Here is a 24728-nt window from a genome sequence, read left to right as displayed (position 1 = left end):
TGGAGAAACATATTTATTTTAGGTCTCCAGAGTCTAACAAGAGTTCCATGGGGGGTGAATCAAACTCCTAGTTTAAATTCCAACTGTAAATAGATTTAACATGTCTTGTCTATTTAATTTTAAATGGATGATTTGAATGTGGAATAAAAGCAACTGCAGGTGAAACTGAAAAAATATCTAATTCAATAGTAAAAAACAAACAAACCAACATAGAAACAAACAAACAACATAGAAACAACCAAGCCTCTTTGTGATCTCAACGCCAGCTGTAAGCTGTAAGGCTTCTGGCCTTCCCCAGATGGCTTTCCGACTCCAAAACACTCTTATCTCCCTTTTTTCATCCTCTTGTGCACGTACTAAATATTTCTATTCCCACATCTTTCCCCCTACTTTCTTAACCACTCAAGTTTTACATTCTATTATCCATCTCAGAGCAGGATATCACTGGATTGAAACATCTCACTCCTAAAGATCTTTCTTCTTCCTACACACATTTTTATCTTTCTCGTTTTTACTTCATCTCTCAAACCTTCAGTAAACATCCTTAATCTTTCTTTGGCAAGTCCTTTCCACATTTACCCCTCCCGTCCATACATACAACTAAAATCAGATGGCAGGCATATACCACATCTTAGTCTTATTCCAATTTTTCTTATTTCTATCTCTCTCAGTTGTTCGACCTTGCCTCTTCTTATCTCACCCTCTCTCATTTTCAACAGGCACACACACTCTTCAATTCACACATTATCCCCAAATTCCCATTCACCCTCTAATTTATATAATCAATAGTAATATTATAATTATTATATCAGTAATTTCCTCTTTCAAATACTTATTCGTAACAGCCTTCCGTTATTTGTGCCTAATTAAAACAATGGTGTGTCTGGTTAGTAAAGCTCCTGTCTCGTAAGACCAGGCCAACTCTTACCTCCAGAAGCACAATGATATTTTAAGATCTTGGTCTTTAATTTAGGAATGATTTACGGTGGTTCTGGCGAGTCAAGCACCTCACTTCTGTGTAGGCTGCTCATACTTCCTCCAGAATCCCACACTAACTAACTTAGTTTGCAGAGATGCAACATTTGCTCAAGTCGTCTTTCTTCTTTTTAGTCCCGATCACCGGTGTGTTTCTTGTCCAATCCGAATTAGTTTAAAGGATTCCTGCGTCACAGACTTATCTGTTCAGCCAAGACTCTGCACTGTTTAGACTTATTTCTGTTACAAACAACCTTTGTCATTCCCTTGATTAACATTGCTTTGCCGTAACCTTTCACTGCTTCCCAAAAACACTACACATATTATTTCTACCTCCTTCTCATCTCCGCACACTCAAAATCTATATCAATGAACAGAACTTGTTTTAACAGGTTATCTGCTTACCTTATAGTTTGAGTATGTGGAGAATCAACAGGAGCAGCCTCGACTTTGGGGTCTCCTGTCTTTCTGGTCAAAAGATTCTCTTCAGGAATACAACGGAAAAAACTTCACTTAATCTCTTAAAGAATCACGTTGGGTTGTCCAAATTGTCAGGTCAAAAGATTCTCTTCTTTATCACGTCTTAAAGAGCTTCTCTTAAAGAATCACGTCAAGGGGTCACCAAATTGTTAAGCGTGTTCGTTTATCCTTTAAGAGAAGAAGAGCCGAACTCAGTTTGGTCAATCAAAGTATTTATTTAGGACGCAATGAACAGGTTACAGCAAAGCAATGGGCTTCCACACATTAGTTGTATCAGAGCGCCCCAAACATCCGGCATCTATCCATTTTATAACAGTACATCTTCGTTCCTCCCTCCTCCGAAGTGCGCACGCGCAGGCCATCCTCCTGGCCTTTGAAATACGGAAGTAGACAGGGAGACACTCCCAATGACGCTATAGTTGCTAGGCAACCTGTTTACTTTATGAAAGGCCTTGACTCAGCAGATGCAATGAGGGGCAAAACTGTTGTCCAGCGAAGCAAAGAATATTATGTTTTCTGCTTTATCAAAACAAACCTGACTGTGTAAACATTCGGATCCTCGAAACTAAAACAAGTCACAAAATGAAGTCAACAAAGTCACTCTGTCCGACCTCCAGTGCTTATCAGACATCTGTGAGACTGACAATCGTTGTGACGCCCACACATTTCTAATTTGTAGATTAAACATTAGGAAGGAAAAGTTCTTTATTAAATCATTTGTACAAAGGCCTTATATCTAGCTAAAACTACTTATATATTTATTGTTAAGAGTTCTGTCAACAAAGACTATAGTTCAAAATTTGAAATCCTAACATATCACAGCATTGTATTAAATGTAAAGCTCATCCTGCTGTTGGGGGAGATCCCAGTGGGCTGACCATCACACAATAGGTCATAAATACTTGAGGCCTACAAGACATTCGAAAAACCAGTTCCAGACTGGAGCCCTCTCCTGGGGGGGGTTATCTCCAGTGTCCTTCAGGACCCCCAACTGTGTTCCTAAAACGCCCACTGAGGGTGAAGCCTTGCCCCTTGTGGTCGAACCCTGACATTCCATTGGCTGATGGCCGGCAAAACCCATGACCCACTTCCTGAGGAGGCAGGTACTTCTCAGGTAGGATAAAACTGCTGAACTCAAAGAAATCACTGCTTTTTCCCTGCACTGATGACCTCTCCAGACCTCTACAGGTCTATCCAGATGTTTTTGTTGCTATAGGGGGCAATCACAAACGTTTGTTTTATTTCATTTTTCTTTTCTTACTTTTATCTTTAGTCAACATTTTATTTTGATAGGACTTTTTGTTATTTTAACTTGACAGGAAGTCACTCGGCAGGCCGAGTTTTGTTGAGAATTTAAAATCTTGGCTTCTCTGGGGGTCTGTGAGTGAAGGGGATTATGGAAACTGAACTCAAAACCAATAAAAGGAGGGTGGGGGTAGGAGCAGTTTGAGTCAGGTATAATACCTTATACAAATCATTATTTTAAACCTTTCTCTTATCATATTTAATATTTGGAATTAGCTAGAAATGTGTGTGCGTCACAACGATGGTCAGTCTCACAGCTGTCTTGATAAAAGAGAGATGAGAGAGTTTGTTATGGTTAATGTGGTGCAGTCGAGATGGCTGGAGCATGACATTTTTTCTACTCAAGGCTAGGTTATGAGACAACCTCAGATTGGCTGGATAGAGTTGTCTAGCAACCGGCAGAGTAGTGTAGGAGCATGACGGAGAGCTGCTTCTTCTGTCACTTCCTGGATTCGGGGACAAGAGGTGTGGGACTGCGGCTGTACCAATAAGGGAGATCCAAAGTGATTTGCGGTGACACACCTCCAATATTTTATAACCAATCACATCAAATCTACTGTTATAATTATATCAAACCCCTTCTGTTCGGGGCCATTGTTAACTTCCTACTGCTAACTTAATTAGCATAGGCTGTGATAATTGTCCATAGCTATGAATAACTCTTCATTGTATCTTTAATAAAACACTTGATTAAACCAAACCCTTGGATCGGCTTCTCTCATATTTAAAGATAAACAAACAGGCCTGACAGTTTCACATAGACTTTTCTTTCCACACGATCTACAGCGGTTTCAAAACAGCCGTCCATCCCTGCAGAAGGACGAAATTTCATTCCGTTGAGGAGCAAGAATCCGTTCCTGTTCGGTCCAGCACGATCTCCGCTGCCACAGACAAACCAGCGAAACAGACCTTGAGAGGCCACGAACCATTCACTGGTCTTCCGGGACGTTTGCGCCGAACGCGCACGCACACCTCAAGGGTTTACAGTAAGAAGCTGTATTGTCTGGGCAGAGACTAGTTTTAATACTTAGCGTGTCTTTATTTGAGCGTGTTAGTTAAGACCTCCGTGTCTATTGTTTAACCGAAACGAGCCGCACTTCCGGTTCCGGTGTTAAGGCCGTGTCCTGTGTTATATGTGCTATGGCGCTGCAACAAAACCTTCCCGGTCGCAATGTTAACGCCCGAGTAAGTTTACAGAGATTTTACCAATCAAAACATTGATGTACAACGCTAATTTGGACATTGAGTGGTGAAATTACTGTACGGTGTTTTGAGGGTTCCTCTGATTTCTTTCTCTCTCTCTCTCTCTTCTCTTAAACCTGCTTACACACACGCTCCGATCTGCATTCACACATAGACAAATCTAGACTTAGAGAGCCTGAATGCATCTCGCCGCCATTTGGGGCAAAAAGCATGCAGAGATAAGAATCCCTTTGTCTGATGATTCCTTTGTGTAACTCACGTGGCCCACCGCCATTTTGACCTCGGCCTCACGTTGTTATTAACATAGGCCTCCGTTTTGAATAACGTGAAGGTACCGCCATCTTGGATTCGACCAGACTACGTCACCACGTGACTGCGTCATACGTCACTGCCACTCCCCTTTTCTCTCTCTCACGCACGCACGCACGCACGCACGCACGCAACCACACACACACACACACACACACACACATACACACACACAGAGATACATAGCTACACATATAGACACGGATACACAGACAGAACCAAGTACATTTTGTATTCATACAGTCCAAATATTACAAATTTGCCTCAATGGTCTTTACAGATGTTCAACAAAATGACACCTTCTGTCCTAAAAGACTCAAACTTAATGAACCAGTGAAATAAAAAATGAAGGTAACCGGAAGAAGAGGAACTGAGGAGGGATCCCTCCTACAGGACAGACTGACATGCAGTAGATGTCGTGTGTAAAGAGTATATTTATGTTGCAGTCTTACAGTATGGATGAATAGCATGGTCAAAATATAGATTGTAAATATACAGTAAGAATATGATTGGAGAGTATGTTGACATGTACATCAGATGGGACCTGGGCCACACGACCTGGAGGGGGACAGATAAACCAAAAACAGGTGGCCAAGCACATCCTGAACACACAACCTCCAGCTCCCAGCTACTCTAGCTCACTGATTTTCCTCTTATATCTCGTTTTACAAAAACCTTCGCTCAGTCACCACGGTGATATCTACATGTGGAACCTTGGTCACGTGGTTACCGGTGCTGCTAAAGAGCGGATCCCCACAGAGAAGACAACCAACATCACAGCAACTGTGAGGAGCTTGATGACGCTGGACAGGAAACTGATCCAACACCAGAAGCATCAGATATCAGAGTGTTGACAGAAAACCCTCCATACATGACAGACCTGTTATCACATTACTGATGTCCAATACCTGCAGTAGGTCGCATGATGACAACCGTGCAAAAGAAATGCTTTTTTTTTGTTATTTTATCAAATCATTAAATGTTTTTGGAGCACTTTTATTCCATGTAATATCATGGTTGTGTTATATCAGGCACAACAAAGTTATGTGAAAACTCGTCCTCAACACAGAAGAGACACAAGTTTAACTTGCAGGTAGCGTCACATGAAGCCTGGTCACATGATCCCTGTGTCCGGCCTAGGGTGCCGTCTCTACTAATGTATATTTACACTGTAAAATACTGTAACATTAATACTAGTCAGCCTTAGCCTATTTGTGATCTTCGGCACAGGTTTTATCTCCTTGTTTATGCAATGTTGTGCCTTAATATTATTATGTTTTTATGCTTTTCATTCAAAAAATTAAAGTGAGAGAAAAAGATTGGGTGAGTGTGTAAGTTTAGCATTCAAGAGGTGTCGCTGTATGTTGTTTTGATTTTTGCTAGTTAAAAACTTCCAAACTCCTGGTGTACTAGCAAGCAACCATTTCAAAAAGATTGATCTGTCCTGACAAATAGCTTTTCCCAACAATTGTGCAATTCTTTAAAAGCATGAAATCATATCATGTAATACTAAGATTAGTACTTTCCATGCTGAGATATCTTTGTGAGGAAGATTTATTTCAGGTATAGCCAGTTTGAAACCTTGGCTTAAAAGGTCACATTAAGAGAAAACCCTTCAATTTTTACCAACAAAATAATATGCATCTGGTTTCTCCTTTGATCCACTGTGTAAACATAATGGAGAAAAAACTACAAAGCACTTACAAATTTGTTAAGTTTGATAAAGGGTCCATCAGTTGGGCCTAGGGGGTAGAGTGGTCGTTCTCCAACAAGAAGGTTGCCGGTTCAATCCCCACTCTTCCCCATCTGGATGCCTAAGTGTCCTTGGCATGATACTGAACCCCTAAATGGCCCCTCTTAAAATAATGAGTGTGCTAATTGTAAGTCGCTTTGGACAAAAGCGTCAGCCAAAATGACATGTAATACAACTTATATCAGGTGTGGTTCACTTAACACTATATCTGGGAGGCATAAGATAATTGCACACGAGTATTATTGAGAATAGCAGCAACATCTGAGCTGACAACCTTTGAGTAGCTCAATAATGAAAAGTCAAATTATTCACCCAACAATTTGAATTTGAAATTGATCAGAAACCACCTCTTATTAAAAACGAAACATAAATGCTTGTAAAAATATATAATACACAAAGTGCAGCCCATCCCCTGCAGGAGGCGCTCAAACTGTCTTTAAAAACCAGGCACAACCTGAGGCTGACCTCATGATATGACCCATCCTCTCTCACAAGTTGACTTATTACATCATATTCCTGTTAAGATATCATTTTAATAAACATGCATCATGCACCTATCTTACATTTTTGCAGAGCATACACAGTTTGTGGTGGAGTATTGATGAATGGTTCTCATTATTCAAGATGTAATTAACATACTTTACAGTGAACACCAATGAGAAAAAAAAAAATTATTTTATTTGGCTTAATAAATCAGCATCTTTCCTGTCTAAATATAACTTTTTTACATCAGAATCTTCAAATATAATTGAACTAATTAAGTATCTCATCTTCCAATATTTGATCTACACTGAACAAAAATAAGATTTGTGGCACAACAGTTTATATGGCATTCCATTGTAGAATAAAAGAATTTCAGTCGTATAGTTTCGAACAACTTATGCATAAGAAAGTTTGAAACTTAACACAAGATTGAAATATGTGTACCCCTTATAAACAGGGTTACCAGACCTGAACACAGATTAAGGGAGAGTGTAAAGAAATGCATTACACACTCACATTTACCAGCTTATCAGGGCGTTTGTATTTTAAAAAGTAAATGTACCTAATAAACTGGCAATAAATACGAACATAGCAGCAATATTGTTTGGATACACTGATATGATTTACTCAAAACCTTTGGCAAACATATGTTTTATAAGTAAACAGGTTTGATTTTCACACTAAAACATCCAAATAATATGTTAACACATACAGATTATAGAGATCAGAAGCCTCGGCTTTGACTCAGATAATAACCATATTCAGTTTCACTGTTTCAACATTGATGCTAAAAGAATAAAAGATTTAGACTTTGAAATATGTTAGGGAGATAAAACAAAAGTAAGTCCAATGTTAATGCCCGAGGTTGAAAACAGTGGTGTCTAAACTCTTAAAAAGGTCTTTGAATGGTGTGACCGACACTTTCCCATTTCCCCACTTTCCTTCCTCTGAATTGTTCTTCAGTCTCGGTCGGACGTGATGCTGCGTCAGTTGCGTCACAGGTCTGAATGGCAAGTTGTGTGTTCCAGAGTTTCTGACCTCAGGCTCCGTCCTAGCTGGAGCACTGAAGGTCGACCCGACTGTTGCCTCCACAGAGATGAGAGAGGTCTGAGAAGAGGTCTGGTGCTCTGTGGAGTGGGCAACACTCTTCTCAGTGGACTGTTGCTGGGAATACGGAGTCTGAGGAGCACATTACACACAGAGGCACAAAGTCATCAGCTGCCACACACAACATACACTTTTGGGCAGACAGTAGCTGATTAGAATATTTTAGCAAAAGAAAATGAGTTCCCTCAATATTCCCTCTTGAGATAGTGTTCACAAGAACGGGACTGACAAACAGAAATTCCCCCAGAAATAATGCAGACATAATGATGGCGCAGACACATGATTGTGTATATTTCTACTTTCAACAAATATAATGAAAAACAAAAATCAACAAATGAATCTTAATAACAACAAGTTGTTAAGGTATAAGCCTGATACATCTTCTAACTTTGTACCGTATATCCCCTACAAGACATTAATGAGCATTGAGTAATACAGGTAAAAAAAAAAAGTGAAACTAATAAAGAACTAAAGATATTCAAGCATCATTTACTGTCTGATAGTTGATGAGGCACATCTCTGTACCACTGACGTGGATAGAAGCTGCCTTGTGCTTCTCACAGTCAAATGTCTAAAGGCCAATTTATGCCTCTCCGTTTTTTCTATTACGGACAGATAACACCGCCCTATCCGTCATGAAACGCCCTCTCCGAGGGCTTCGGACAGCTTTTCGTACACGTCTGATTTTTCTAACTATCCGTCTTCATGTTGGAGACCCGACGGACCGCTCTTGGCTGTGATTGGTCCGCGAACATCATTTCCGTATGACGTCATTTCCGTATTTCCGGACCTCAAACTTCCTGTTTACTTGTAGCCACAAACACGAACACAACCACAGATATGAACACAACTATGATTCTACGATTAATGTGACGTGTGTGTTAAGCCAGCGGAGTTGTCCGGCTGACGGTGGCTCGTTCGAGCACTGAGGGCATGTGTGCACGGTCACATACGGTTATAACGAGCTTTCAAAACGGCGCTAGCAGGCTAGGCTAGCGGGCTAGGCTAGCCACCATGCTAACTGCGGTGGTAACAGTGCAAGAACCCGCCGTCACGACTTTAATTCCACTTCTATCATGACACTGTTTCTATAATACCGTCAGGTTAGAAGCAAACACTGGGTAGTAGTTAGTGTCGGGAGTCCCTGCTGACTGTGTGTGGAAGCTGGGGGGAGCTAGGTCCGTGTAGCTTCTAGCTACATGTAGCCTCAAGCAGATTCAAGCTGTGGAATCAGCAACACAGTTCGGAAACAAGACCGGGGAACCGCTGCGCTAAGAAACGATTACATCAGCATCTTGACATGCTGGGTGTCACTTTATTTAGATCTGTTAGTTGCCATGGTTCAGTGTGTGGGACGCAAGCTAACATGTAAACAAAGACACGTGGACTTCTTCTTCCCAAATGGGGTAGGCTTCTCTGAGCTCGTTTTCCGTTGCGCCACCTATGGGTTTGGCGGTGAATTTTTTCCGGACGTAGACTGACGGAGAAGTAAAAATCAAAAAGACTCTTTGTCCCCCGCTGAGACCTCTCCGAGAAACGGACACGTAGTAGTATATAAGAGCCTTAATACCTTTTTCTTTCGTCTCTTTTTTTTCCTCTTCCGTTGTGGCTGAACAAAGACATCCCCCGAGCTGCTCTGCTCCTTCTTTACACTTTCTGAAAAAGCAATAAAAACAACAAGACTTCTGTTCAGTTCTACAAGGATGATACCATGTTGTACATGGATTTAAATATAAATTACTTTCCCTGGATGCATATACAGCACGCACCTGAAGGTAGACTGATGTGAGCACTGTGCCGTTTCTCTCCAGCCTCTTCAAATGGACTCAGATACAGAAAGAGAGTCTTCAGAACTGAAGTAGAAGTGGCTCCAGCTGCAGATCCATGAACAGAGTTAACAACACACTTGAGCAGCACACATCTAGTTCCCAGCTCAACACATAACCTTTGCTCTCAGACATGAGCTGAACTGTGGATAATCTCCTGACATGTTCCGGAACACAAATGTCCGAGTGAGAGGCTCCTGCAGAGTTTCTCCTGCCAGCATCTTAGGAGGAGCTATCAAGCTTGTGTGAGAGATCTTTCAGGAGATCCTCCACAGGATTAACCGTGAGCGAGTTGATGACGTTTCTAACACGCAACACATGCAAAATAAAACAAACAAAAAAAATAACATAAATATGTCAGTTTGAAAAAGCCGTCGAAAATGTCAAAAGTTATTTGTTGATAAAAGGCAAATGACGATGTTGATGGGCTGTTAACAAAATCACATGATCTCATGAATTTATACATTAAGTCCCGTCTCTGCATGCTGCTATTCATAAGACATGTGACGTGGCTTTACCTTTGGGCGATGAGATGTCGGGCAGCCAATGATGGGTCTGGGTTGTGGATGATCCTGCTCTGTCGCCACAAGGAGTCTGACTGGAAGAGATCTCACGACAGGCGGGATTCACCTGCTGCTTTGGAGGTTGACTCACAGCCTCAGACAAATCATCTTCATTTTTCAAACGAGGGGAGAATTTAGGAGATGTTGGTCTGTGAGAAGTTTTGACCGGACATGGATGAGGCGTCTCTGCATTGGAAGCTCTTTGATTAGAGTCTGATGAATGAGGGACGTTATCAGACAACTGGCTTGACTCTGAAGTACAGGCCGTCCTTGAATAATCTGGCTGAGTCTCCTTGCATGGCAGAGGAGCAGCCCTCAGAGGGGTAGAGAAGAGGCTGAGGAACAACCTGGCAAAGGCCGGGTCAGGTTCATCCACAGGTTTAACATGATAATCTTCACTCCTGGAATGTGCGAACAGCGGAGCAGAGCGAGACGATTGAAGAGAAGCCGAGGTTGTCCCAAAATCTGGAGTGAGCTTCTGGCTGTCAGTGATGGGGCTTGCAAACAGGCTACAGAATGTCTTACTACATCTTAATGAAGAATCGCCACAATGTTCCATGTTGCTGCTGCACTCTGCTGTGGCCTCAGAGGAATTAGGTCGTTGTGTGCCAGGTTCCAGGATGAGTTGTAGTTGGTTGGAGGGCTCATGGGTCTCAGTGGGTTGTTTTGCTCGAAGATGATGAACGGCAGAGTTTCCAGCACTATTTGTCTCGGCGGAGCCGGGGACAGGTTCAGAGGGAACAGCAGCTCCATCTTTAAACACTGAGAAACCTGAAGAAGGCCGAAGAGGCTTTGCTGAGGCTCGTGATTTAGACGTCTGAACAGAGAGATATGGCCGCATCTGTGGAGGATTAAATGTCTGACTTTTGAGCTTAGTGGGTGCAAAAGGAAAAACACCTTCACCTGTACAGTCCACAGAGTGTAAAGTTTTCACAGGGAGGTGGGGGCTTCTTTGCAAATCTCCTTTTCTATAGGACAACGCAGACTTCTCTGCCACTGTGGCAGGAGGGTAGAACAACTCCGACTTAACTTCATGGGAAGCTCTTTGAAGAGATTTCAAGGATGCAGCTTCTTCCCCAACGTGTTTCTTGTCATCCCCGCTGGCCACAGTAAGATCAGGACATGTCTTTGATATAAGGTCAGAGTACGTGTGTAAGGATGGCAGGCACTTGAACTTTTTCTCCTGGGATTTGTTTGCTTCATTTCTGCTTTTCGTAGAATACAAGACCTTGTCAGTGTTTGAGCTCAGCAGAGGATCAGTGCGCTGTTCACGGTCAGTTTTTGGAAGATATGATACATACTGTGCAATAGGAGGGGAAGATATTTGGCCAACAATAAAACTTGCTTCTGATTTACAAGACCTGACAACATCAACAGAGTAGGGAGCTTTGCTTTGGTCAGCTGAGCCTGAAGTGCAATCAGAGGAATTCTGTGGACCAGAGAGAGATGCATAGTCTTGACTTCCAGGAGTTGTAAAGAAACTAGGGAATGGTTTGAATAGCTGAGGTCTGAGCACCGCTTCGACTGAATAACAAACTGGCTCCTGGGGATTAAGATGAGTGGACAGGGGGCTGTGAGGAGAGCCGGTATCTGATGCTTCTGGTGGGACAGCTGTCTCTGGGATTTCACGCTGTTCTTCAGTCTTACATAACAAATCTTCCTGCTCGGTCTTTGGTTCTCCACTGTTGTAAAATATAGGCCTAAAAATGAGAAGCATCAGGTGACAGTTAAACCTTCATGTTACAACTTGTATGGTTGATTAATTATTAGAGGAAATACGATACAAGAATGACTTTAATGTTTCCATAACAGGTGTGAGTTTGAATCTGCATACCTGAGTGGTTGTGTTAGTACATCAGGGGTTTTCTTTGACTCTGTCATTTCAGTCTCGTCTGTGTTTGCTGGTTGTCCTGACGACTTCTGCTCGTCTGTTTTTGAAAGTTCATAGAGCTTGTCCTGTTTTAATACCTGCAGTGAGAAGTTAATGCAGACATTTACACACGCTGTACATCTACAGCATATAAAATACTCAAGAGAAATATTTACATACACACCTCCTCTAACAGTCGGCTAGTGGTCTCATTAAGTGGATCATGGGAGAAATTGCAATCTGCCCCGTGAGAACACTTTCCTTTTCTATGGAAGAACTTGCAGGGAAAGGACTGTTCTGTTTAGTAAAGGAAATATCACATGTTCAACAGCCTCCAGTTTCTAATAGTTACCAGCAGGAATTAAGAACAGAATGATGCAGTATATCCACCAATTCCAGGAATCTCTGTGTCTCAAGAACCATTCATCTGATCAGCTTCACGCTTGCCATGTGCATCGTTAAAGGCCCAAGGAAGTGCTGTGTCAAATTTGCTGCCATTTGAAATCTCAACATTTTCAAAATTAAGTAACTTTGAATAAAGGGCAACCAGCGCTCTGCAGCAGTGGACCCAGCGTAAGTGATGTTGTCGATCAGGACAACGGCAAAGATAACACATTCTCCAGTTCAGGGGGGTCCACATACTGAGTTGAAAACTTTCAATAAACAGGAGTCCTGCAGCAGGTGTAGAATACTGCAGTCACTTACAGTTTTAGAAAGAAAGCTGCAACCAGCATCACCACAGGCCGAACAAACAGCCTAATCCAAACAGACCGGTTCACAGCGGACACTACACAAGTTATGATAATTATTGCAGTTAAACCAAAGGATATTGTGCATGTAGGGGCAGCTCTCCCCTTTTGTGCAGGCTCCTTGGACGTAATACTTGCAAACTTCTTTGATGATATCGTTGGAACCCTGAATGTGCTTCAGTTGGCACTTGTCACCCTGCGGACAGGAAAGAATAAAAAGCTAATGTCAGGTCAGCTTACAATGAAACATTTTTCCATCTTAGTCACTGAAACTTGTCCACGTTTGTCATAACCTGCCTTGATGCACCGTCCCCACATGAAATGTCGACAAAGTAGCTGTCCATCCACCAGCAAACCATTCTGCTCTCTGAACTCTTGCGTCATAACTCTTGTGGGTGGCACTTTAAATTCCTAGGAGGAAAGATGAGCATGACAATTAGATTAACACATTAAACCAATATATATATTAAATATTAAATATGGCTTTAGCTATATTTTCATATCCTCTCACAACTAACTCTTTTGGGGCAATTTTTTTTGTAAGAGCACTTGTTTAAATGCTTCAATTAGGAGTTACGCTTATCTGATGTTGCTAAAGAGATTGTCCACGTCTTTAGGAAAATATTGACAGGGACCTGGACCTGGACTATATGAGTGAATAGTTCAGGAAATAAAAATCTACATTCAGACATGTCCATAGCTTTCACCACACAACAATACATTTTGATTGTTACTGAATCATTAATTATTTGTTTAACATTTGTTTAACTTTTTTCCCTTGATTGTCAAAGTTGTTTAGAACCATGGCTGATTATTATAAGGCCTAGTTAATTGTCAGTATACAGCTGAAAAACAGCAGACAACAAGCTGCTAATAATGAATATCTCTCCCGACAGTATGGCCAAGAGTCTTGCTTACCTGCTTGTTATCTTGTCGTTTACCCTGTCCTCCAAATTTTCTTGAATCAAATCTAGTCTGAAAATGGCCACCTCTATTAGGAAATCCTCCTCTATCCTTCTGATGATGCTGGTTTCTCCTGCCATCCCCCTGGTTGTTCTGTTGCTGCTGCTGGTAGTTCTTTTTAGCGTTCTGACCTTTGTGATGCATATTATTGTGGCCAGAATTATCACTGTGGTTGTGCATCAAGTCTTTGGAGAAGCCAGTCCTCAAATGTTCAGTGGAATCATCATCTCTAAAGGGTTTGTACGTCCAGCTACTCTGGGCTTCATAACCTTGTTTCTGTGGAAAAGGAAATCATAGAGGTTACAGATTGTAAAGTCCATAAATACAAATTCATATTGTTCAGACAAGCAGCACAAACCACAAACACCTTCATTATAAAATTCAGGTGGACCAAGAAAATACAGCAGTTTAAGTCAACACAAACATTTTAATTGTTTCATTCTTATTCAAATCCTTCTAAAAGACGTACACATTCAACTTTGTGGTGATTTTAGAGAATAGACTTTTTACCAGAGGTGCCTGTTAGATTTTCTCTATTACACTTATACCACTGACAGACCTCTAAATAATGCTTTCTTTAATAGCAGACTGTTAACATCATATTTCTTTGATATGAAAATATGAATTTGTCCTGGTCTTCATTAGTGAATTTCTGGGTCATTGAATGTATGAAATGTGTTGTTTTCCCCCCCAAGGATATGAAGATATTCACCTCCGCCAAAGGAGATAATGTTTTCACCACTATCTGTTATGTTTGTTTGTTTTTATGCAAGACTTCATAAAAACTACAGGACAGATTACCACAGCACTTTGAAGAATATGCTATGGTTCAGGGAAGAAGCTGGTAAATTAGATTTCTTTATCATTGCAAGGCAGGTTTGGGCTATGTTTGTACAGTAGCCTACTTATTCAATCAGTCAGTGTGATTATTAGTATTAACCATACAACTGCTGGGCAGATTTCATATGATGTGGAATTGATAACTTTGGATCAAAGAAGACAAGAAACGTCAGGAATTGGACAGAAGCAGTTTTGGAATAAGTTTGTGTTAGTTGTGTTTCTTGTATGAAGTGAAATAGTGTAGTGAGGTGATATAGTGTAGTGTTCTCCTCTTTATAAATACCTTGTTCCATATATGTCCGATTTGTGAAAATGTAAGATTAGATCCTTTATTCTATTAATATTTATTTACTAGAATTATTTATATCCTTCGTACTTAATTTTCGACATTATGGACTACTGTGATTGTATATAAGTTATGGTTGTTGTTCATATGGGTTCTTTCATACAAGCCAGACTTGAGAATGAGGCTAAACTCACCTTGCTGTCAGGGCCTCTTAGCTCTGCCTGGCTCCTCCTCTTTCTTTCTCCAGCTCCACTGTGGAACAACACAAGCACGTAGACAAACATGAGGGATTCTTCAAACACAACACAGCTACACACTCAAGTGTGGCTACGTACCTGTGTGTGACGTGTTGGTCCATAGATAATCCCGTGAACAGGTTTGCGAAAGCCATGTTTTTGTTTTCTTCTTCGCCAGATTATTTGTTGTTTGTTTGGGGAAATCCTGCAGTGCTACTGTCTGTCAGTTTGACTCAAGCTGCAGTCAGTGGTTTCTCACATGCCTTCGTAATTCACCGCGTCGTCTCCATCTTCTTCCGTGTTTTTGACTGACGTCACAGATCCGTCTTCTTCTTCGTCTTCTTCTTCTTTGAGGTTTTACAAGAGTTGGCCTCTACTGCCTCATTGTGGCTGTAGTTGTAACTTACAGTTGAGCAAATCTGTGTCGTCATCTTAACACGTATCAGCTCCACTGTCTCCTTCAGTGAACAAAATTACCAGTTGTTCTGTTTGTCGACAATTGTCTCTTACCTGAACTAAACCAAATATATATACTAGTCCAATATAATAAGCCTTTTGTGTGAAGTCGTTATTTTCTTTGTATTAGTCTTTTATTCTCTAATTTCAACCTTGCAAAACTGTATTCTGAATTATTATTTTTTAAATAGGAAATCCGTCTGCTTGGTTGTGCCTGTGTGTGGTTATAATTATTTCTCAAGTTTAGCCTCAAGTTTATCGTCATCTTCAACCCCCCCCCCCCCCCCCGACTCAAATGATCAATGCAAAGTCACAGTACACACAACATAATCTCTGACAATTGATTTTTCTTTGTTCGCTTTATTGTTTTTAATGCTAAAATACACACACAAACACACAAGCTGAAGTATCCAGGATCAAATCTGGATTATTGCAACGCCCTGTATACATGCATCAGCCAAACCGTAGAAAGTCGTTTGCAGCACTGGCTACTCGTATTTTTAACGAAAACAAACTGTAGGGCTCATATCACGGCAATTTTTGCATTCCTTCCCTGGTTACCAGTGAAATGCAGGATACTTTATTATAATACTTAAGATACTTTTAATAATTTTTAAAGCTCAACATGGGCTGGCCCCCACATACATTCCGCCGCTCTTGACTCCCTATAATCCCAGTCATAACCTGAGATCGGCCAGCGTGTCCCTGGGCTCTGGAACTCCCTGCCTGATATGATTAGGCTCGCCAACTCATTACAGATCTTGAAATCACTGATCAAAACTTATTTTTACAGGAAAGCATTTCTAACGTGCGACTTGTAATTATTTTAATTACAACAATCGGTTTTACAGAGTTCAAGTGTGATGTTCCTGATTCTTTAATGTGTTTTCTTTAAATGGCAACCAGCTTCCTGTCCACGCAATAAAGGACATCTCTCATCCCACAGAGAGGTTTGCTGAGCAGCTTAACAGGACACAGGGAGGATGCTCTCACAATTTCACTTGATGCTAATGTCAAGAGGGATTAAGTCGAATATTAATGGGATTAAAGTGTAATTGAATCTATTTGGCTGAATGGTGACTAAGCACACTCTGTCTTTTTTCAGCAAGAGCGATAAAAAGCTCAGACATGATAGAAGCTGGACTTTGTTCCTCCACATATGAGGCCGTCCCTGCATCTGGCTCAAAGTTCAGGTCAAGCAGACAGTTGCAGTGTTGGCTCTGTGAGGGCGTTTGTGTTTCCCCCTCAGTCTCTGAAGTCTAACTGTTCACACTGAGCTGTCTGAGCTTCAGGATGACCCGCTGGGCCCTTCTCACTCCCCTGCTGCTCCTGTTGGGCCTCTTCCTCCACAGTGCTGTCAGTCAGGAGACTGACGACTCTGCAACAGCATCACCTCCACCGCCACCGTCGGACCAGGCCTCTGATGGCACTCAGGCAGAGGACGAGAACGATGAGTGGGGAATGAACTCGGTCAGAGGAGGCTTTGAGGCCGTCGGCGGCTACTTTGACTCTATGCTGGAGTTCATGGGCGGACGTGATGGAGTGTGCCAATACGGCTGTAGATATGGTAAGTCTGTTCAAGAGATCAGTGGCATGATGCAGAATGAGAAGCACCAACCCAACACTAAATAAGCTTTTCTCTTTTTGGATTATATTGACATTGGCAAAAAAAATTAAATCTGCTAATTTCAGCCTTTTAACTGATGTGTCTGTCACTATATGGATCTTCATTTGACCACAAGGTTAAACAGAGACCTTCATCTGTCTTGTATGTTTTTTTAAATGATAGTGGATTTAAATTGAAATTAAAGCAAATTCCCGTAAAAAGGTTGTTTTTCAAAGTGGTTTTAAATTTTAATTTGTAAATGCATCTCTCTTGCTGCCTCATGGATTATCTACTATGATAAATACGAGTATATAGGACTAAATAGAGGTTGCCTTCATATCGCATCATGAAATGATAACTGGGTGAAAACTGACCCTTTGGGTATAAATATAATAATTAAAAATATTATACGGAACTCAAACATTAAAAGATGACCAGGATTTACTATAGGCTGATATTGTAAATTCATCCACTTATCGTCTTTGTTATCATCTGGGAGTGGGCCTGGAAATGGACTGTGACCCCAGAGTGATAGGAGAGGTTTCATGTGGAATGTGTCAGATATTTCTTTGGTTGTCAAACAGAATCCAGCACTTGTGCACTGTGCGTGTTGTGAAACATGAGCGATCTGCTCTCAGGTAAATCTCCTATTCCTCGTCCTGGATACCAGATGCCAGAGCCTGATGGATGCAGCGCCTACTTCTTTGGACTTCCGGTTCCAGAAGGGGTATGTTTCCTCTGACTGCATCAGATAAATTCTTATAGGAATCACATAAACTGTAAATAGATACAAATATGTAGAGCTGAATCTGTCTTCCAAAGGGCCAGTAGAAAAATGACTGGAGTGGTGTAGGGATGGTGGCTGAAATGTATTTTTGACTTTTTAAGCAAGATGCTCCTTTCATTTGGACCTTCTCTCTTGCTTCAAAAAAATCAATAACTTCCTTAGTAACATCTCTTAGCTTACCATATGGAACAATATTTTCTATCGGCCTAACTGCATCTTTACAAAAGTTGAGGAAGAATTAAGGAAATGTAGAACTAGGTCTGTTGTGAATAAGTGTACAGTGAAGGCAACTGTTTGCTGGTGAAATAATGGATCATGAGAGATTATGTTCCCTACTAACTAGTAACATCAATGTTTACAGTATCAAAACCACTCACTCACACACTGAATCCCCTCTGTTGTGTGCCAGATGGATATGGGGATCCCTGCCATGACCAAGTGTTGCAACCAGCTGGATATGTGCTACGACACCTGCGGCTCCAACAAGTACCGCTGTGACTCCAAGTTCCGTTGGTGCCTCCACAGCCTCTGCTCCGACCTCAAGAAGAGCCTTGGCTTTGTTTCAAAGGTTGAAGGTTGGTAACATTTCTAACTTTTCATTTATGAATGCAAGTTCACAAAGCCCTCTCCAGCTCATAAGCACCTCCAGATAATCAAATTATTCCTTCACACTGGACCTTTGATTTCAAACAAAAAAAGTGCCTCAATCCAGTGGTGTACGAATTCAACTGCAAGTAGAGTAAATCTGACATTATATGATACTGATGAACATTGTACCTTCATTATTGGTACATTGCTCCATGTGCTGACTGACATACATGTCTGTGTCTCTCTGTCCATTCTTGTCCTCAGCATGTGAGACGGTGGCAGACTCCTTGTTCAACACAGTGTGGACTCTGGGCTGCAGATCCTACATGAACAGCCAGAGAGCAGCGTGCTACTGTCAAGGAGAGGAGAAGGATGAACTTTAAATGAGATTAACACATCAAACCCACTCTCCTATTTATATATAAACAGCAGTAACTACTTGATGTCTGATGATGGTACACAGAGTTATAACTGTGCAAAGACTGCTGTGTGACTACTAGAGTAATTTATTCATTAGGTCTGGTTATAGTTTTGTTTCAGGCTGTTGTTTTGTTTGTGGATTTCTTAAAAACTCAAATGTACACAAGTTGTAAGCCAAATCTGGATGTATTTGTTTTTGCATGTATGCAGACTGATATAAGCACCTATACAGCTGGTCGTGGACTGAAAGGAAAAAGGCCTGAGGCGTGAACATCACTTAACGTTAAGCTACTGTGCAGCATCTTGAGTGTTACCATGTCCTACTGAGGATAATCCACTGTAAGAATAATAAACAATAAATGTGAATGAATCCTTTCATTTCCTGGATTATAAAAGACAACCCCATTCAACAGCTCTGAGATCAGTATTCTGCATTAACCAGTGTACTTAGTAATGAGTAGGTGCTGGTACCAGTTTAGAAACTATTATTCTCATTTATTGTATGAAACACTATTGTAGATAGTTAACCAGTAAAGGGGGACATAGTTACTGTTGAGGAATTTTTGATCATCCTCACACATTACTGCATATGCCACTATACATTATGTATATAATGTATATTACACTATATCTGTACAGGGGAGTAGAGCTGGTCTAATTCCACAGATACTCCACCCCTCTCCAAGCAGTACCCAAGGTCAGGTTATAGATAAAGGACCAACTAACAGTTGTTGTGTCTACACTCATAGACTTTCATATCTAACTCAGATATGCAGACAGAGAGGCCCCATCTTTAACTCTTGTGAATTTCGTGAGCACACAATGTGATTTAGGAATGTATACTTTAGACTTAACTATCCAACAGGATGTGAACACCTACAGGTAACATAGAGATTGACAGCAATTCTAGCCATTCATGGATGTGCTGTTAGAATGGGTGACGCAAGTAGAGGTAGTTATACTGGAGCGCTGTGGGAGACATCTTCAGACTTGGGGGGCGGGGGAGGGGGGGGACAATTGCTCATGGGACTCTGTTAGCATTTGTATATTGTTTCACCTTCTGGTCTCCTTGATGCATCAAGTCTACATTAAAACCTTCTGCATAAGAGTTCTCCTTTCACCAGCTTCCAGAAAACCTCAATTGCAAATGTTTTTTAAGATGGTGATTTATATGTGCTCTGACCATTCAACAATTAAAATGTGTACAAACAAAAAACAGCCTCTGCCAAGAAAGCCAAAGCCTCTTCACCAGCTGTCCCACAGCATCAGACCTCTTCTGCCCGGCTGAACAAACACATCTCCGCACAGGCTGGGAGTGAATTCAACAGCTTCTGGGGCCAGACCCTCCAACTAGTCCGGTTGAGTGCAGCAACTTCCATGATGATGTCATGTCAGTGTTGAGTTCACATGTTTCTGCTGCCCACAACATAGCCACAAATATAATCATAGTAATAGCAGGTTTAATGTTAAGCATCTCAGTATTGATAGCGTTATGCTAGAACCTCACCAAAACAACAAATTCCTTTTTGAACTATCATGAGAAATTAAGTCTCAGCCATAAGGAAATTCCGACATATTGATAGCGCTAGAATAAATGTAGAGTCACAAAGTCACTGGGATCCTCTAATGGGTGATTATTAAAAAAATGTACAGTAAAAAATGACAATTCAAAATAGATCACTTTTGACCACAGAAAAAGAGCAGGTCTAGTCTATTGTAAAAAAAAAAAAAGCTTTCACATTTTCATAACTGTACACTGTGCTCAGTGTGTGAACAGCCAGTATTGAGTGAATGCGTGAGTACAAATGGTGACCTATTCTTCAAACAGAAAAAAAATACTTGACATTCACATTCGACTCAAAATGATGTCATCTACTAAAACATGTTCTCCCTGATACATATGTGAACACGGGTCCAGAGAGCTGCAACAATGTTTACCCCTGAAAATCGAAAAGTGCTTTATGGACTCAAACACTTCACCCACCCTCCATCGACATAGTGGTGAGAAGATAATGAGTGAGTTTTCATTTTTGAGTGAACTTTCCCTTTAAGGCAGAGAAATAAGAGAAGAATAGATTTTTCTTTATCAAGTTTATACAGTACCAAGAGAAGAAAAAGCAGAATGAAACAGAATAACAAAGTCAAGATATTCTTCACAAAAACATTCCTTGAAAGATGTATTTCACTTGCTGGAGAAAGATTCCGCGTAAAATCTGGAAATATGACAAATCACAATGACACAAAAAACGGTATGTGTAAATGACGAGTGTTAAACGTGAGGTCCATGTGGTCTGTCATCACACAAGGTACATTCATGTAAGGTCTTGATAATCCACTGATCTACAGAAAAAAAGAAACAATTTCATAAATTACATGAGGCCAGGTGACAAAGTTTCTATTAAAGTCATCATCACACACTTCACCACAAAAACACTGTCAGGGAATTTGTGACCAATTTGTTGCCTTTAATATTGTGTTTGAAGAATATTTTACCTGACCACAGAGGGGTGTGAAGAAGGCCTATGCAGGAAGGCTTTAGATCAGTTGGTTTTGTGTTTTGTTTTCAGAGTTACCATCCCTGGTGTTGTGATAAGATGAACCTTAAGACAGTCTCCCAGGAATCCTGACATGAATTCCTGTGACCTAAATTTATACCTGTTCCCTCTCATTTGGTTTAATACTTGGGCATTTCCATTGCACTTGATTCTGTTTGGTTAACCTGTTTGCATGCATGATGGACAAGGAATCTTCTCTGTGTACAAACCCATGTTGTAATAAACGAAAAAATTCATTGTTTTAATAGTTAGGCTCATCAAGCTAATTATTTCATTCACCACATCGATTACAAAGTCAGCCATCTTTAATCACATATCTCTGCCAAAGATTTGTCTTCATCAAACACAAAATCTTTTTGAGAAATTTGAATTTAATTAATGCAGTGCATTTTCAAAATCTGCCTGTCCTCGTATCCTGTGTTAATACTACAGTGCTGAAATAATCTTATCATTAGTGAGTCCTCCTCAAACAGTTCTACAATATACTGTCACTTCTTTGTGTTTGTGTGCTGGATGTTGTGCACAGAGCTTTTTATAAAGAGTCTGTGGTGCAAAGAAAACTTTGTGTTCATCCTACCATGTTTATCTGCAATTAAGATTCAATAGCCAATCTTTTTCATAAAATAAAATTGTGTTCAAATTGTATTAATATTAAACATATTGCACATCAAACCTGGCGCTGCACTTTTCTCGGGGAGATTTGACATTGACTTTATGTACTTACTTATTGTTAGGGGTTCGGGAGATGGCTGGCTGTGTGACTTCTTGCCTCACCTTCTGATTAAATGCTTCAAGCTACAAAAACAGGAAAAGAAAATCCTGAAGACAGTTGTTTCATTTTCTATTCAGTCAATTTCAGTTTGATATGTGTGCAGTACTGATACCCTGTCTAGATTCTACATTGACTTTTTACATATTCCATTATTGATGAGGGTTAACCCTCGGCACCATGAATGTCTGCACTAAAATCTTTTCAGTCAATTCCTGGTGGGCCCACAAACTGACATCATCATCCACAGAGCCATGCAGCTAGCTAGTCTTATTTATGTTATGGCACTGCATCAAAATATAATTTCCATATTTCCTTCAATCTTCTAGATTTGTTTCAGCAATGACAAATATCAGCTTATTTTCTACAGGACCATCTGGAGCACCTCAAACCCCACAATCGCATATTCATGTGTGATTGATTGAGTTATTAGAATTTATTTACAGATCAAGTAGTTGCCATATTTGATCATAAAATGTAAAAAATTTAAAAGAAATTGTTTCCTTGCATGACTTAACTTTCCAGTAGTCTGAACTGAAACGTGTCTGCTAATGAATGACAGAACTACACCTCCTACATGAGAAGGATGAGAAGTTTATAAGACTAATCCTCCACTCACCTTTTTCCTCAGGTTCACCTTTATTTCCTCCTCCGGTGTCAGTCTTTTTTCCTCCTCCTGCGGTGTCAGTCTTTTTTCCTTCTCCTCCGGTGTCAGTCTTTTTTCCTCCTCCTTCGGTGGCAGTCTTTTTTCCTCCTCCTCCGGTGGCAGGCTTTTTTCCTCCTTTGGCTGAGCGTTTTCTAATTCCAGTTCCTTTAATTTCCATTTCCGGAGCCTTCTTCTGCGTAAGGCTAGATTTCTTGCCTTTCTTTGAGCTGCTGTGTATTTACTTGGTACCTCTGGAACTGGTTGAATCCACGTTTGATGCATTTCTGTGTTACCTGTATTTATGACCTGCAGGCAGCGTTTGCCAGCTGATCCAGCCTGGCCTTCACTTGTAGACAAGTCCGGATTCACAAGCAAGTTAATGTCCTTAAATGCTGATATCCCTCTTTGCCGGTTATGAAGAGGGTTAACAATGTTTGGTGCTACTACGGATCCAGGAAAGTAATGGTCTGTGACCGGTGGATAAGGATACCCTCTGACATCAAGGGGGGGAGGAACAACCCCCTGAGTGTAGGTGGAGTAAGAATTAGTGGTAGCACCATCGTAGTCAGTGTGCCTGGAGCCCTGGGGCAAAGTGTAATCTGAAAATTCTGACAAAGAAGCAGGGTGGGCATTGCAATAAACTTGTTCTTGATAATACTGATAAAGATAAGAAGAGTCTTCTCCTCTGGCTTCGTCTTCGTCTATGTCTATGTCTCTGGGCCTCTGAGCTTCCTTGCTGTCCTGGTTGCCATCTCCTGAGTTACTGCATTCAGACACTCGCTTTCGTTCTGTACACCAAGTGTTAGAGGGATATTGGCGTGAGAGGCTTGGGATATAGCTCCTCTCTGTCGACCTTGAAGAGGAGGACGATGAAGACGACAAGCTCCTGCAATGTCTGTCGGAGGCTCTCTGTGGACTCTCCTGCTCCACTCGGCTGTCAGCATCAACCCTGCCTTCAGGCTTCTTTCCATATAGCCTCTCCTGAGTCCGGTCTGCCAGTTTGCTCATCTCCTCCACTTCCAGGCTCAACCCCAGAGTTTTAAGTATGTTCTGCAGCTGCTCATGCTGCTCATCCACCTTTGGGGGTTCTTCCTCTTTCTTCTTCTTCTTCTTTTTTACTGCTGGAGGAGACTGTGATCCTCTGCCGGAGCATAAAGAGCCATCTCCTTTGTCATACTTCTTTTTCTCTTCATCCCCACGCAGAGGGGGACTGTTATTGTTAAAGATAATTGTGTGACTATCAGTGTTCACAGAAATTCACAATGTGTATTTTTCTTCATCCGGGTTGTTTGGTTTCGATGACCTGCAGACACCTGGGCCTTGCCTGCGTTTGGAATTTTTGTGCTGATTTTTTTGAGACATCTTCAGACTTGGGGGGGGGGGGGACAATCGCTCATGGGACTCTGTTAGCGTTTGTATATTGTTTCACCTTCTGATCTCCTTGATGCATCAAGTCTACATTAAAACCTTCTGCATAAGACATCAGCTGCTGCCTGAGTTCTCCTTTCACCAGCTTCCAGAAAACCTCAATTACAATTTTTTTTTTAGATGGTGATTTATATGTGCTCTGACCGTTCAACAATTAAAATGTGTACAGTTCAGGTCTTAATTATTGAAACATGGCTCACCTAACACCAGTGAACTCTATTTCGTCAGGCTCACCTGTCTGTCCTTTGTCTGCCAAAGCTCTATTTGAGCGCAATGCTAAATTAGCACGGAAAAGATTAAAAAAACAAAAACAGCCTCTGCCACCGAAGCCAAAGCCTCTTCACCAGCCGTACCACAGCATCAGACCTCTTCTGCCCGGCTGAACAAACACATCTCCGCACAGGCTTGGAGTGAATTCAACAGCTTCTGGGGCCAGACCCTCCAACTATCAATGAATCAATCAAATTTTATTTGTATAGCCCATATTCACAAATCACAATTCGTCTCATAGGGCTTTAACATGGT

General features: G+C 41.1%; 2 protein-coding genes and 1 long non-coding RNA gene across 4 annotated transcripts; 1 reads left to right on the top strand and 2 right to left on the bottom strand.

The window, feature by feature from the left end:
• Positions 1-6692: 6692 nt before the first annotated feature.
• LOC133022007 (uncharacterized) lies at positions 6693-15241 on the bottom strand. Of its 2 annotated transcripts, XM_061089023.1 has the most exons (11): positions 15048-15241; positions 14907-14964; positions 13542-13862; positions 12921-13034; positions 12705-12819; positions 12059-12168; positions 11839-11972; positions 9960-11704; positions 9385-9489; positions 9186-9271; positions 6693-7687 (listed from the first exon to the last, which is right to left on the bottom strand). In XM_061089023.1, exons 1-11 carry the CDS (start codon positions 15101-15103, stop codon positions 7361-7363), a joined length of 3171 nt encoding a protein of 1056 aa, XP_060945006.1. In that variant the 5' UTR covers positions 15104-15241; the 3' UTR covers positions 6693-7360. The 2 variants fall into 2 exon arrangements, with proteins under 2 accessions (XP_060945006.1, XP_060945014.1); XM_061089031.1 differs by lacking the exons at positions 6693-7687; positions 9186-9271 and having other exon boundaries at positions 9418-9745.
• Positions 15242-16597: 1356 nt separating this feature from the next.
• Positions 16598-19171, top strand: LOC133017831 (group XIIB secretory phospholipase A2-like protein). The gene is made up of 4 exons (XM_061084046.1): positions 16598-16971; positions 17649-17737; positions 18207-18372; positions 18650-19171. The coding sequence occupies exons 1-4, from the start codon at positions 16698-16700 to the stop codon at positions 18766-18768; spliced, it is 648 nt and encodes a 215-aa protein (XP_060940029.1). The 5' UTR covers positions 16598-16697; the 3' UTR covers positions 18769-19171.
• A 1792-nt stretch (positions 19172-20963) lies between these two features.
• Positions 20964-22880, bottom strand: LOC133017824 (uncharacterized). Its single transcript, XR_009682788.1, has 3 exons — positions 22749-22880; positions 22085-22155; positions 20964-21145 (listed from the first exon to the last, which is right to left on the bottom strand). It is a non-coding gene; the product is annotated as an uncharacterized LOC133017824 (long non-coding RNA).
• Positions 22881-24728: the final 1848 nt, after the last annotated feature.

This window comes from Limanda limanda, chromosome 2 (genome assembly GCF_963576545.1).
Source record: "Limanda limanda chromosome 2, fLimLim1.1, whole genome shotgun sequence".
NCBI classification, from domain to species: domain Eukaryota; kingdom Metazoa; phylum Chordata; class Actinopteri; order Pleuronectiformes; family Pleuronectidae; genus Limanda; species Limanda limanda.
Note: the sequence above shows the minus strand (reverse complement) of the source record. Positions and strands in the feature narration are given on the sequence as shown.

Coding starts and splice junctions, on each gene's coding strand:
- LOC133022007 (XM_061089023.1), bottom strand. CDS start 15,103: ATGGCTTTCGCAAACCTGTTCACGGGATTATCTATGGACCAACACGTC. Junction 11,705..11,838: donor GTACTAACACAACCACTCAG/GTATGCAGATTC, acceptor TCTCATTTTTAG/GCCTATATTTTACAACAGTG. Junction 7,688..9,185: donor AAAAGAGACGAAAGAAAAAG/GTATTAAGGCTC, acceptor TGTGCTCCTCAG/ACTCCGTATTCCCAGCAACA.
- LOC133017831 (XM_061084046.1), top strand. CDS start 16,698: ATGACCCGCTGGGCCCTTCTCACTCCCCTGCTGCTCCTGTTGGGCCTC. Junction 16,972..17,648: donor CCAATACGGCTGTAGATATG/GTAAGTCTGTTC, acceptor ATCTGCTCTCAG/GTAAATCTCCTATTCCTCGT. Junction 17,738..18,206: donor GACTTCCGGTTCCAGAAGGG/GTATGTTTCCTC, acceptor GTTGTGTGCCAG/ATGGATATGGGGATCCCTGC.